General features: G+C 35.1%; 1 protein-coding gene across 1 annotated transcript; it reads left to right on the top strand.

Annotated features, from left to right (window-relative positions):
• Positions 1–4,689: 4,689 nt before the first annotated feature.
• Positions 4,690–14,713, top strand: LOC134257481 (zinc finger CCCH domain-containing protein 4-like). The gene is made up of 15 exons (XM_062740096.1): positions 4,690–4,858; positions 6,555–7,252; positions 7,381–7,562; positions 7,786–7,997; positions 8,254–8,356; positions 8,486–8,698; positions 8,847–8,955; positions 9,080–9,189; positions 9,304–9,379; positions 9,576–9,735; positions 10,006–10,484; positions 10,615–10,836; positions 10,954–11,042; positions 12,007–12,131; positions 12,275–14,713. The coding sequence occupies exons 2-15, from the start codon at positions 6,583–6,585 to the stop codon at positions 13,635–13,637; spliced, it is 4,113 nt and encodes a 1,370-aa protein (XP_062596080.1). The 5' UTR covers positions 4,690–4,858; positions 6,555–6,582; the 3' UTR covers positions 13,638–14,713.
• Positions 14,714–15,296: the final 583 nt, after the last annotated feature.

Raw genomic sequence — 15,296 nt, 5'->3', positions numbered from 1 at the left:
CACCTGACTAGTTTGTACAGGTGATCAAGAACTAAGATAGAATTTTGAACCTAAGGAAATAAGTTGGCAGTTGCCATTTGTAAAAGGGCATTTAATAGGAGTGGAATTTAATTCATATTGTACAATTATTTAATGCCTGAGCAGTCAATAGACCAGAATATTTTTTTCTTGGTGCAGGGAACAGCTCAGTGTGTCCTATTGCCCGAGGCCAATGGCTTTTTTTTCCAAATACTGTACAGCAGGTTAAAATGGCGGTCGGAAAAGATCGCGATTTCTTCAATTTTCAGCAAATCACGGTCGTTTGAATTCGTGAAAAAAAAAATAATAAATTTCTTAAATAGTACTTGCAAGTACTTTTCTTTAAGTATATATTGTGTAAACTAATATTTCCTGTCTCTATCTTACGAAAGTCTGTACCTGTTTATCGCGCATATCAGACAGAAAAGTCAAGCCTGTATATTGTGTCGATTTTGATCCCGATTGAATAATAACCAATAACGAAACACCGGACTGATCCCCATTTGTTCAAAGTCAAAGTAATGTTACGCTTTCAGATTTTTTTATTTCTGGGTCCAAATCAGAAAAAACTTAAACCGTAGTCAAAATATTGAACTTTTAATCATATAATTGAAATTAATTGTCGTTACCCTGTTTACTAGGTAAGTGCCTTGATTAAAGGTAATGATTGAGTGATACGCACGGGCCGGATGAAATTAAACAAGTATGTTTTATTTAATAATTACATAGCACGTTTTCTAGATGGAAAAAATTAATCGTTAGCTTTAGAAATTAATTGAACAATTAATAAGCTTTAAAAACACCAACAACTACGCAAATATAATTCAATTTGATCCATACACTCGCATAATTATAAAGACAGTCTACATGTATCAATCACAGATAATAATAAAATTTCAATTTATCCTAAGGCTTATAAATCTTTTAAAGAATTATTCACTGTATGTTGAATTCGCGGAATTTCTTTTTCCGCGAATATAGCGAATATTAACTCCGCGAGTTAATTTCCTGCTGTACAGTATATTGCCAGTCAACAGATGGCAGTCTATTGACTAGCAGTCAATAGATAGGTTTCAAATAAAAAGTTAAACTGAAAACACATACGGAATAGATGAAAATATTAAATCTCTAATAAAACAACAAAGTCCATTTGATTAGTAGCGTTACAGACATGATTAGTACACTACAGTGGCCAATACTAGCTGAGCGACGCCTCAAATCAGATTAATAATGTTTTATAAAGTAGTCCATCAACTTGTCGCTATACCAACGCAAATACTCATACCTACAGACACAAGAACTAGACAAAATCACACACAAACATACAGACACCTACAAGCATCAAAAGAAACATACAAATGGTCCTTTTTCCTCTAACTATAATACAATGGAATTTACTCCCCCAGTCTGCTGTCCAAGCCACTAACGTTGATATTTTTAGAGAACAGCTAACCTCAGCTGTTCTCAACATTATCATGTAAAAAGTAAACAGTCAGATTTTTCTTTTAATCACTAATGTAAATAAAAGCACATTTTTTTTCATTATATTGTTTCTATTTATATAAGCTTAGGTCATGCATGTGCACCAACAAGTAATCTTCAGTACTCTTAAGTTTTGTTGTTAAATAGAAGAAGAAGGTAATAAACCAAAATACTATATACACGATCATCACAATCTGGAAGCTTTACAGAGAAGCTATAAACTGTAATGTATACACTACACAGCCAAAATAATAGGTTAAAAAGGTAAATATAAATCTTTGATGCTATACTGAAATATGTTTTACATAAATGAACATAATTGAAACCTAGAAACATTAGTTTTGCCAAACACGTAAACAGGTTGGGCACAGCCTACCAAATGGTACTTTATCCCCCGTTTGGTAGATAATCTACCATATCAACAATTTTACTAACCAAATGTGGGGACTTTTTTATTCTATTGCAATTTTTATTAAAATAAAACAAAAGCGCATTTATTTAGGCATTGGGGGATTTTAGTGAACATATTCCTCACACAATATAATATTAAATAAATAATATTCAATAAAAGATGTACAAAATGACTTTTGTCATTATTCTTGTTTTTGTTCCAAGTACATCGTTTTAAAACAATAATTATGTCATACTCCAACTGCATTTACTATTTCTATGAAGAACAAAGCCATTGTGTTCAAAATAAAAAGAAATAAAGGCAAAACTTTTTTTTCTTCCCATTTCCTAGTTGAAAATTAACACAAATGTGCCTCCGTAGTTAAATCCGACTTTTCATTAGGTTTAAAAAAAGATCATCGTTTTGATTGGTTTGCACTAATTGATTGGTTGCCCGGATAATCGAAATAGAAAGTAAAGGACATGATTGACAGGTGCAGCATCGTTCGAGAAGGAGGGAATTTTCTTTTAAAGTAAAAAACGGAGAAACATTGCACTTGTTTACATAAGCTACGTTTTTTGTCAAATTTTTGAACACTTGCGCAAAAAATTGCACATATTTTTGATTTTTTTCATCCAGAACACCGATAAATATCTATATTTTATTCCACATGGTTTAAAATTATGCGAAATTCCACTCCTCTCTTTGGAATTAAACACAACCAATTTTGTCCCCCATTTGGTTAGTAAAATTCGTTACCGATATGGTAGATTATCTACCAAACGGGGGATAAAGTACCATTTGGTAGGCTGTGCCCAACCTGGTAAAGAGAAAGTTATCAACTGTGTAATAAACAACATGGAATTTCAAAGATATCTGTGGTTTCTTTGTGTGTCTTTTTGCAACTTTTATGAAATGAATTTCTATAGATTGCTAAATAAACTGATAAACACAGAACTGTGTCGAAATCTACCTAATCTTACCTAAAACTGCTGAACAGACCACCGTACAAATTTTGCACAACTGACCACAGGTGGCGCTCTATCTGTAGCGTTTGATATTAGACGGTCGTACAATAAACATTTCTTTCCAATCTGAGTCACTTTCCCCCGTAGGGCCTACTGTAAATTCACATTTAAATAAGCAACTCATAAAAATATATTTTTCAAATAGTTTATTCTTTTAAAAAAAAGGAGAGAGAAAGGTATAGTATCTTCATCTTGTCACAGTGAAATCAAATATCAACTTTGAAAATCTTTACAGATTGGATTGTTAATTAATAAAACTCAGTGATTATACATGGGCATAAAAATTTATTATATAGAAATAAGTGCAGACTTTTTTTAATAAAAAGGGGATTAAATTCGAAGGGGAGGTGGGTTCCTCCGTCGGCGTACATCTTTTAAAGCCTTATAGTCCGAAATTCACATAGGCCATTAGTTTGGAAGTCCCTGAGGTATATTCATCCTTGATTATTTCTATTTCACTCTCAGTCACATCACAAAGAATGAATGCTATATTTTTATACGTCGTTCTTAATGTTAATGCCGTTCATCTGAATGCCCCCCCCAATCCCCCTCCCCCTAAACATTTCAAGTTGCTGTAAGCAGAGCTGGTTAGAGTCCCACAAGGCCTAAAGGCAAATTCAAACAATTGAGAAAAAATGTACAAATCAATTAGCTTTCATTTTCTAAGAACTTTTCTTCTCTCCAGTATAGTATTTTTTTTAACATTGGAGAAGTTTTATTAGTAAACTATTTATTTTTCTATAAGAAATATTTAGGTAAATTATCCTTTTTTTGGGAGGGGGGTCCATTTAAAAACGTTGCATGGGACTTGCATGGGCCCTGTTATACAACAGATCAAAACCATCGTCAAATACCCGCGGACCAAAACGCAACTTTTAGATTTTTTGATTTACATTAATTTAATAATTGAAAATGGTTTAATCTTTAAAAAGGAGATTTAGAAAGATCTATTTGCAAGCAATTTTATCAACGTAACTGATTTTGCAATATTTTGAAATTAACTTGATTTTTAATTTTTGTTGAAAGTTCTTCTAAGTTCTAAAATTTCTAGACTTGCTGTTATCTTGTAATTAAAATTCAGTATTATAATTTCAAATGCAAAATGATTAAAAAACCAAAATTAATGTTATGAAAATTCTTGGTTAAAAACCTATATCATTCATTTCTAGCTTCAAAAAAGGAACGAATTAAAAAAAAAATTAGAGGTGCATGTGCCCTTCTGTCATTATTTATTTTATCATTCGTTATTATGTATCATTTTAGACTTTCAGAATACTGTTAAGCTATAATATGATTTAGATATCTCCGTTATACATATTTAATTTCAAGCATGCCAAATATATGCACAAGCGGTTTGGTTGATATAAACAATGCTAAATATGTTAATAATGATTTTTACCAAAAATATCTTATACCAGACCCTACGTGATAATCACTGAATATCGTAGGTAGATATTGATCAATGTTATTCGCCTTCATCATTTGACCGTAAACATCTGTTACTGAGAAAACCCGCTTGAGCCTCAATATGCAAATACTTAGGGTCAACAGTGGTCATAAAATAGTGCGGATTTCTGTTATACATATCATGCTTTTCTTAGTAAATTTTAAACAGGCTAATCGGAAGTATTGTTGTTTGTGGTTTCTTGCACTGACCTTTTGTATAAAAAGATGGCAACATTTTTTAAAATCAAATAAAAGTATCAACTAACATGACCTTGTTCTTGAAAGGGATGAGGTGTCAAAAATAGAAATCGAAGTCACGTGATTGATATAGTTTATTACGTCGCCATCTTGTTAGCGAAGGGGAAAATGTGTAGTGCTTGTTGAGACTGGAAATACGCATTCAATCTGGACGCAGTTGGACAAAATTCCAAAGCAAAATACGATCAGTTAATTGTACATCCTGAAAAAGACTTCAGTGAAACACTACCTATCGGTATCTTTCCCTTATTTCATCATAAAATTAACTCCTCTCTATCTGTGACTCCCAAAGTCCTTGTACAAAAGGTGCAAGGTTGATATATTCCATGAAACCACATTGAGAAACACGGATAGGCGAAGGATTGATGAAGAGCAACGATAAATTCATCTTTCTAGACAAAATTTCTTTGTCTAGTTTGATAAGCAAATATCAGAAAGGATAAAAATAGGCCGAAGAAGGTATTGTAGTAAAAGTATGCATAAATTATGCAAATGTGTAAGCCATTTTGAATAATTTTATTACTGCGCAGTTGTAAGTTGCAACCAACACGTCTAGAATACGTCTCTGTTCAAAGTTCTAAGCCGATGACCAGAAAGATACATGATTCATGTAATTGGAATATAAACACTGAACAGGCATTCATAAGACAAATCTGTTAAAGATTTAGGCTAACATATATATTCAAAATATACCCAGCTAAAAACTGGTAAATGGAAGGTAAGCGGGACATTGCATTACCAGATAATGTAATACCTTGTTGAAAATTTTAATATGAGAAAAAAAGAGAGCTACAAGCTTTTGATAACTAAAATAAATCTTTATTAATTTTCATAAATTGTAAAAAGATTTAGTTCAGACATATATTTGAACACCGATGTCGTTGGATTTGTTTGGTGTAAATTTCGTAGGCGACATTATATGGGCGTGGACAGTGCCCGGATATGCGTTTTCTTCCGCCATACGTTAGTCAAGGTAACCACGCAACGGTACCTATAAATAGCTCACCGATTACGTGTGTCATGTGCTCTACAAGTCATTTCCTAACGGGATCCGTGTTTCTCAAAGTGGATCAGGTCAAATCCAGGAAAATATTGTTGTGGAAACTATTATTAACACACTCAACAACAAAAAGAAAAAAAGAAAGAATGCAACCAAGCAAAATATAATTATAGCTATCACATCTGTAAAATATAACAATGTTATAAAGTTACACATTTGTCAGTTGACACTTTAATGAAAATGGGGTCAAACTGTTAATTTTTATTGGTCCATTGATTTGAATGAAGAGGAGGAAATGTTCAAAGTTTATTCACTGAAATGGGCAAGTTTTGTGTGGGAAAGATGTTAAGGGGTTTATTAATATTATTTTTAAAAAATTGATATTCTCTCATATATATTACAATTCCCATAAGGCCTTAAATATGGCCATGTTATTTTTCTCTATCTGAATGTAAAGAATTTTTCATTGAAGCCTAAGACGGTACACATGTGGTGAATGTGGAGATCGAATTGCGTAATTTAATTCTGAAACCAATCCCTTTGTACACATTAAAACCTAAATGTTCATAAACATCCACAGAAATGCAAAGTACAATTAAAAAACAGCTCACAATTTTTTCTCTTGTACATATGCCATTGTGGCACATACAAGTTCACACACCAAACAGATACTATACAATAATTTTAATCTTTTTTTACAATATGAAACATCTACACAAATACTAACCTAGAATTGTGGTCAATAGTGAATGAAGTAATTTCTGGATAATAAATCTCTTATGAAGATTATGAATTTGAATTACAAATTGGAAAATTCGTGTTAAAAAATTACACAAAATAATGTAAAGATAGTATACTGTCCTTTTGGATTAAAGTTTGAATAATAATAAATAAAATTTGCATTCAGTAGGTGAAATTTTGCTTTTTGTAGAGTACAACTTAGACAATGTAAAATTCAAATGATGACTGAAGTGATGGAACAAGAGGATGAATATGGAGGAGGAACAACTGACGAGTATGATCCTGAAGAAGACACCCAGAAAATTGACCAACCAGAGGAGGGGGAGCAAGGAGGAGGAGAGGAAGAGGGGCAGGAAGAAGGTCAGGAGGAGGGTGAAGAGGATGGAGATATAGACCAGGAAAAGGGGAGACACAAACGAAAACGTCACAGGAGCAGCCAGGAGGACATCGACGGAAATCGCAAACATGGAGACTCCAGAAGAAGAGGTCACAGGTCACATGATCCTGACTACAAAAAATTCAAACGGTCAGGAAGTGATCGCTCGGAGGGGGAGTTTGAAAGGCAGCATTATCATGGGGTAGAACACTCTGACCAAGAGGACGGACAAAGAGACGGTGATCGCAGACGGCGGAGGAGGTCGGAAGATAGGGATCACAAGGGAAAGCACAGGAGGCACGGAAGGCATCGCAGAGAAAAATCCAGGAACAAGGCAAGATTGGATGACTCCCGAAGCAGTCAGGACATGGAGGCTGAAGATGGTGAGATCCTGGAAGATGGCGAAATTGATGATGATGGAGAAGATGGTAGTGAACATGGGGAAGAGAACCAGAGAAATGGTAATAGAATGGATCATCCAGGCAGCAGAAGAAGGCATGACAGGGATGGAGGTAAATAATGTTTAAAAATTGCTTTGGTATAAAATCTGCATTTGTTATCTAATGACCATGATATGATATACACTGTTGTATTTAAATGGGCAGAGTTTGAAATAATTTGTTTTCTTTATGCTTGATAGGAAAGTCAGGAGATAGCAGACGAGATGAAGAATACCCAGATGAGGATTATGAGGAAGGAGGAGGAGATCCAGAAGGGGGGCATTCAAGAGATAGGCATGATAAGAGGAGGCCTCATTCCAGAGGGGGCAGACATGGAAGGGAGAGAGACAGACGGGACCGCAGAGGAAGGCGGGATGACAAGGTAATATGATGCACCTGTTTCAGGTAATATTTAAATGCACGATTCACCTGCTTCAGCTAAATAAGTTGTTTAAAAAATTTTGATTTGATACAAGGCATGCAAACATATAATAACATTATGCTTTTAAAATTTTTAAGAATTTTTGGTAGTAGGAGGGGGAGGGGTGTTATAAGCTTGTAAATAAATTACGGTATGGTATTAAAACTTTTTGTGTGTTTTGCAGCAACAAAGAAACAAGGGGAAGAGGCCTCCAAAATACCATGATTATGACAATGTGGATGATGAAAATCAGCAGGGATGGATGTCGCACAAAAAGAATTCCTCTGGCAATCATAAACATGATTATGACTCCCAGAACTATGGAGGCGACCGGAGAGGGGATAGGTTTGAGAGCCCACCTGGTCCATATGACAGCCCTTCAGATGAAGATGAAGAGTAAGTCTTGTATATGTGCTCTGTAACATTTACTGTCAGGAATTGAAATAAATTCTCTCCAAGATGTTTAAAATTTTCTGAAGACTCAGAAAGACTGGGTTCATGAGTCTGTCAACTAAAATAGGTTATTTTGAAGAAAAAATGATATTCTAATTAACAAGTAATTGCTATTGAGATTTCAAGTTGATATTTTCTAGCTAGGAATAATGGAGTACAGCATAAGGGAAATAACTCTTACAACAATTTTTTTTTACAGGTTTGATGGTCATCGTGGTGATAGATCAAAAAAGAGCAAAAGTATGCTGAGTATGTTGGGGGATAACATGTTGGACCCCAATATAGCTGCAGAAGAGGGACAGGTACAATTTATTTTTTCCCATTTGCATAATTAAATTAATCCTAATTTTCAAAAGGGAGATTGTGTTACTTAGTCATTATAGTGTTTAATATCCAGGAAATAAATAAATGTTTTATTTTTTTCCATAAAGGAAATATATAAGAAACAACCACCAAAGAAAAAGAGAAACTTTGACAGAGATAGTAGAGGAGGAGGACATAACAATCATGATAGGGGAATGAATAAAAGAAAGAACCAATCCAGGGATCACAATCAGGATCAGCCCAAGAAAAAGCCACTGCTAAAAACTCCAATGGAGGAACGCCCCATTTGTAGATTCTACAAAGAGGGGAAGTGTCAAAAGGTGAATACTTACATTAGTGTTTAAAAAAGAAAGAACTTTAGTAATTTTCTCAATTCAATGATTAAATTTTATGTTGTATTGCTAACATTGCTATATAAGTATCAGATATGGGAGGAAACTTGATTAATTTTTTATACCTTTCCTGCAGGGTTATGATTGTCCATTCAATCATGAAAAGACGCCAAAGAAACCGGAGTTGTGTAAATATTACCTGAATTCATACTGCTCCAAAGAAGACAACTGCATATTTATGCACAATATCCTTTTCTTGTGAAGTTTTCATGATTAAGTGATTACATTCATTATGTGTTTGGAAGGCTGTTTTTAATGTAATTTTATGCATGATATTGCCCTGTGAATAAGTTTCCTTAACAGAATTACGTGAATTCCCTTGTAAATTCTTTCATACGGGTCAGGAGTGTTATGGAGGGGACAACTGTAAATTTTCCCATGATCCCTTGACAGATGAAACAAGACATCTCATTGAAAAGGTATTGAAAGTCTATATTTGATGTCCAAATTTGATTTTCCCATGGCTTTTAATGCTAATTCAATTTAATTAAAGGTAACAACGAAAAAAAATTGATATGAAATTTTCATTACAGAGGTACAATAATCATGACAATGATGCAGAGTTTGAGGAAGACAGACAAAGAAATAAAAACCGACCAAGTTTATTAGGTAAGCAAGTTTAAAAGTTTTCAAGGTATGCCAGATTTGTAAACAAAATCTTTTAATCCATAGCAGATTGTGATGTTGACTTCATGAAGTGTATCTTTAAGACATACATTATTGTAATGTTACTATACAGAATTTGTATGTTATTGTACTTGGATGTAATTGTTGTATGTTGGTTAATAGTATTTGGCTTTTATAGGGTCCCCACCAAGACATCTACTCGTTGATCCAGCAGTTCAGGAAAGGATCAAGAAAATTCCATCCATTTTTGATATAGAAACTCATCCACCAAATCAAAGTCCCAACAAACCCGGGGGCCCACCTAACATGATGCACCCTCCCCACATGCAACCTCCCAGGTGAGTTTCTGGGATCCTGTTTTATGTATAAACTGCTCTCTTAACCCCCACCCCCACTCCAATAGTTTGCTTAAAAATCTGCCTTTTAAGCACCATGTGGCAAAAAAAAAAATAGTCGTGTAAATTTGAAATCTTTTTCATATTAAAGTAACATTAAACTAATACATTTGAGGAAATGAAGTATCAAAGTACATGTAGATTCTGTTCTTTTGTAAAGGACGGCAATGATTTTCAAGAAGAAACTAATTTCATGCACAATATCATTTACAGGCCTGGGTTTTACAATGAAATGAACATGAATCGCATGCAAGGCCCAGGACCACAAATGAACCAAGGCCCACCAGGTCCCAGGGGGCCAATGGGTCCTATGGGTCCCATGAACCAAGGACCCATGATGGGCCCCAGAGGGCCAATGAATCAAGGACCTCCCATGGGTCCACCTGTCTCCATGCCTGGACCAATGATGGGTCCTCCCAGAATGATGAACCAGATGAATCCGGCTTTGAATCCAGCCGTGGCATTAGTTGGGGCATTACTGCAGCACGCAGCAGGAGTGAGGCAACCCAATGTGAGTACAGGAGGGCCAATGCCAAATCAGCCTATGGGAAATTTCCAAGGCCCAGGGGACCATCAGGAGGGAATGTTCCCAGGACATCCAGACCAGTTTCAAGGATCAGATCTACAAGGCCCTGGTTCAGGAGAGAATATGGAAGGACAGGGGCAAACATTCCAAGGCAGCAACAGAGAAGGTATGTAAAATAGTGGTTCATGTTTTGAATGAATTCATGGGTTTGATAAGTCAAATTTTTAAAGGTTGAACAGTTCAAATGCATGTATACTGGTACATGAAAGCATGAAATGAATGCATCTTTTGTGTAGATGGGGATGAAGAGAAAAGAGAGGACAAATCAAAAGACACAGACCCGAATAAAGAGAAGCTGGCAATGCTTGGAATTGAAACTGATGATTACTTAACCTCAAATCAAAAGGAACTGTTTGAAAGAATCAACAAGACAACCGAAGGAAAAGAAGAAAGTAAAGAGAACCAGGCACTGAATTCCAAGCCAGATGTCAGTACAGACAGTGATTCCAAAGAAAAGGGTAGGCTTACAAAGAATGGTTTGTTTATGTGATTTCGTAAGGTACAAATGTAAGAAATGTTGATCTGCTTGAAATTGAATGCTGTTCTGTTCTTCATATATGTTGTGTTTATTGCAGAGGAAGATGACAATTGGTATTCAAGTGATGAAGAGGATCAAAAAGATTCCAAAAAACTTACAGATGTACTCAAGAAAATCAACAGACAAGTAAGGAATTTATATATGTGTATTAAAAATGAGGGTAAAAGATTTTTAAAAGTATATTTCCTGCCAAAGTATTTATAATATGCATCTGTTCCAAGAAAATCTCGGGCTTTCATGCTGTAAAACTGATTATGATTGTCGCTCACTTGATTTTAATGCGAGGAGAGTGTGTCAGTATACAGTTAAAGTATATCATTGAGGGAGTCAGCAAGATTCCAATTCCTCAAGAGCAAGTCTATTTCCCGAGGCGCTTGTGCCGAGGGAAAATTAGAAGAATAGGCTTGCAGCTGCTTTGAAGGGAACTGGAATCACTGCCTCAACACAAATTAATAATGGACTCCCTCAATGATATACTTTAACTGTTTCATTATACCGATACAAACAAGACATTTGAAAAAGTTATGTTCAATACTGTATTCTGTAACAATGTTTAATTCCAACAGGAATAGATAAAATATACGACAAAACAAAATACAGTCATGAAAGAAATTCCATTTTATCAATAAATCAGTTTATTGTCCGAGTTTTTACTTAGTAAAATCGAAAGTAACATTACGCAAATCTTGAGCTCGCCATTTCTGTTGTCGTTCGCTTCCAGTAAACTGGTTCTTTTTGATTGATATGGGACCAGTTGACTCGCGATGCATTTCGATTCATTAATGAATATTCATGAGTTTACTTTAAAGTTATCCTTTTTTTTCTTTTTTTACAAACCAGGAACATTTTTAAGTTTGTCGTAAGTTGAAAGAAAATGCTAAGTGTTCCGAATAGGTGTGTATCAGTATCATCAAAAAAACGTACTTTTTTTGCAGGGAATATATGTCTGTTTTGCAGGGAATCGGTTTATTCACGGTGATTTTCAGGAAATCAGCAAAATATATCGATTTACTTTTATATAGTAAAAAATCAGTAGAGGTATAATAAATTTTTATGAGGTACTGTGTAAACTTTTATTTTTATATTTCAGTCTTCCACCCCCCTCAGTCCACAGGCCACAAATCCTCCATCTTCCACACCTAGCACAATGAATATAATGCAAATGATCAATGCCATCAAAACTAGCAGTTCAGGAGCCACATCCCCACCAGCAGGGTAAGAAGAAAATTATTTATCCCTGGTTTTTCATTAAAAGTGATTAACAGATGCTGAAAAAAATATTATTTTCCTGCATTAAATTTTTTAGTCAGAGAGATGAAGAATGTCAATTTTACTTGAGTTATAATTTATTTTTGCAGCTCTGGCAGCTCTATGCCAAGAGACCCTCGTAAAAGACAGGACCCAAGGTCATTTGGAAAATCAGGAGATAAATCAACTCCTCCTATTATTCCTATTGAATCTCAAGACTCCCCATTTGAACCTCCTCCCCCAGTGTTTATAACCTCTAGTGAGGGGGATGTAATGTGGAATGTCATACCAGTGACAGTCGAAGGTTCCCCCAAGATACCCCCTCCAGGTATCAATCTCGCTGATCCGAAGTATAAAAATGATCCAAGGATTCAAAAATTGTTGAAAGTGGCAGAGGCCAACAGGGGGCAATCTGTGGATAACAAGACAGATGGACAGAAGCAGGTTGACCCTCGAACTGGTCAGCCTGTGAAATCGGGGGCCTCCCAAGGGGATCCTCGTTTGAAAGCTGGAGGGGATCCTGGAAAACCCTGGGATCCTCGATTAGGAAGAACAAATTCTGATTCAGGTGCTCCTGCTGTTGACCCAAGGTTACAGCGCACTCCTTCAAATCCACCAATGGGTGTTCATTCTCTGCCTCTGAGGCCTTCTATAGATCCAAGAATGGGCAGACAGATGAGTAACACAGACAGTTTAGGCTCAATGGGTCCTCGTTTCTCCAGACAAAATAGCTCAAGTGGTGTCTCAAGGCCAGCTGATCCCAGAATGGGCAGACAAATTTCAGAACAACCTGTTGAACAAAGGTCCCCAGGACTTTTACCTACCCCTCCTATACCACCTATCCCAGCAGCTATTGCCAATGATCCAAGGCAAAATAGTGATCCTAGGAAGTTTGGAAGACAAAACTCCACTCCCGATCCAAACAGTGCTATGTTACCTGACTTGAGCCTCAAACCTCTCGGTGAACCATTAATTAATCCAAAAATTGATCTTTTATTGGACGATGAAAGTCTCCAAAAAATGACGATGGACAGGCAGCTTAGTCAATCATCAAATGACTCTGAGAAGGGAAGTGGAGACTCTGCTGACAAACCAAAACTAGACTACCGCAATGATCCACGATTCAAGCGAAAACCAGCAGGCAAGCGTAAAGGAAGCATGGAATACGCTTCTCCTCTGGATAGAGAAGAAGCAGGACAAGAAAATGTCTCGAGTTATAACAGTTATAATCGCCCCCCTCCAAGTAAACCCCCGAAAGTTGATCCTCGAATGAACAAAAGTGATCCAAGGACAGCTGTGAAACAGGAACAGAAAGTGCCCCAGGAGAATGTGGGTTCGGTACTACAAGTCGCAGAGGAGGAAGTAGGGGGCTTAACTCCTCCAGGACCAGACTTGGCATTCGCATCAGAAACTGAAATTAACACTAAGGACTTCTTTAAGACAATGGATCCCACAGCATCACCCTTTTGTTAGAAATTCAGCATTGAATTAACAAAAGTATGTATGGTCATTATAATTGTATTAATTGAGAATCTGTGCTACTCTTGGAATGAATGAGATTTGATGAATGAATTGTGAATAAAAGAAAAAAATATGACATGATATCATGATTGTACATGTATGACATTCAGTCATAATTTGCTGAGAATTCATGGTTACTTTTCGTTGCCAAATTGTCTCCTTACGGACAGACTTTGTTATGGTTGTTTAGTTGGACAGCCGTTGTTATATTGTTGATTGTGAGATCATTGTTGACTCTCTCTGGCTTTATATCATGATGGTTGATGTGTTCAGTTTGCAATATTAACACTTTCATTTTTCACCAAATTTCTAAGAACAAATAGGCTTTAGATACGATTTATGTACATTGTTGCATTTATTATCTATTTTATGAAGATTTTTAACTGATTTTTTTTTTTTGATGTTTATAGTATGTAGTTTTAAGATCAAAAGAATATTTGTATGTTAAATGGAGTACATGTACTTGCAAACAGGGTCACAAATGCTTCAAATATATCCTGGACTTTTCAGTGAATTTACTTTGATAAAGTGCTGATGAAAATTGTGTCTGAATGACAATAATACTTGTGAATTCATTTAAACAACAAAATCTTGCAGTTGTAAAATAAAGTGCTTAGTGTTTTTATATCTAGATTTTGTTTTAGGATTTATTCAAGCAATGAATTTTGAATCAATTTAGACCAAATTTTGAAATTTAAAAAATAATATTTTAGAAGGGAAAAGGGGGAAAAAAGTAAATTTGTAATGAAGGATGAACTTAAAATGAATGAATGTAAATAAGTGGTGATTTTTCAGGACTTTTTATTCTATAAATGATACAGAAATTTTATCAAAGGTTGTCTCATGAATTTAGAAATTCATGTAAAATGTTCTTTTTGTGTTTTTCATGTCATATTTTGTGTGTTTGGTACATGTGTAAATGGGGAAAATATTGGGAGAAGTTTGAACAATTGTAAAAGCAGAATTTATCTGTGATGTTGTATATTATCTATTCCACCCTACAAAATTAAAAATCAGACATTTAAAAATGCTTCATTTGTTCATCCATAATTAAATATAAAGGTATTGTGTATATTTGGGGTCAAATAGTGAAACATGTTCGATTTCAGGTTGGATAAGGCATTTTAAAAAGCCCAAGATGAAATGTGGCAGCAGTACTAGATTAATCACTGCCAGTGTGTTTTAAAATATGTCGGTGTTACAACTTCTCAAGTGACTGCATGTCCGTTGAACAGCTTGAAATGCTCAATGCTTGAAATTTTGGGGTCATTGAAATGTCAAGACCAAGGTAACTGATATGAACAATATAATGCTCACAGTTTGAAACATTTAATATGTCCACAAGTGGAATAGACTGCCAGAGGATTATTGCAGAAAGACAATGAATTTTAATATTTTAAACATATGATTTCTAATTTACCAGGTATTGGAAAAGTTAATGAGGAAATTGTAAAGTAGAGTTAATAAAATTTATATTACAGAGATTAAGCCCCAAGTTTTTATGTAAAATTTAATTTGAAAAATTAAAATAAATCTACACATGAATACTAGTAGTTAATAAAATATCTTGGATTATACAGTATTGCATGGCAGTTACTAGTGTTGGATAAC

Source organism: Saccostrea cucullata, unplaced genomic scaffold (assembly GCF_032062105.1).
Source record: "Saccostrea cucullata isolate Sc308-1 unplaced genomic scaffold, CSIRO_AGI_Scuc_v1 ctg514, whole genome shotgun sequence".
NCBI lineage: Eukaryota > Metazoa > Mollusca > Bivalvia > Ostreida > Ostreidae > Saccostrea > Saccostrea cuccullata.
The sequence above is the reverse complement of the archived record's forward strand: the minus strand, read 5'-3'. Positions and strand labels throughout refer to the sequence as shown.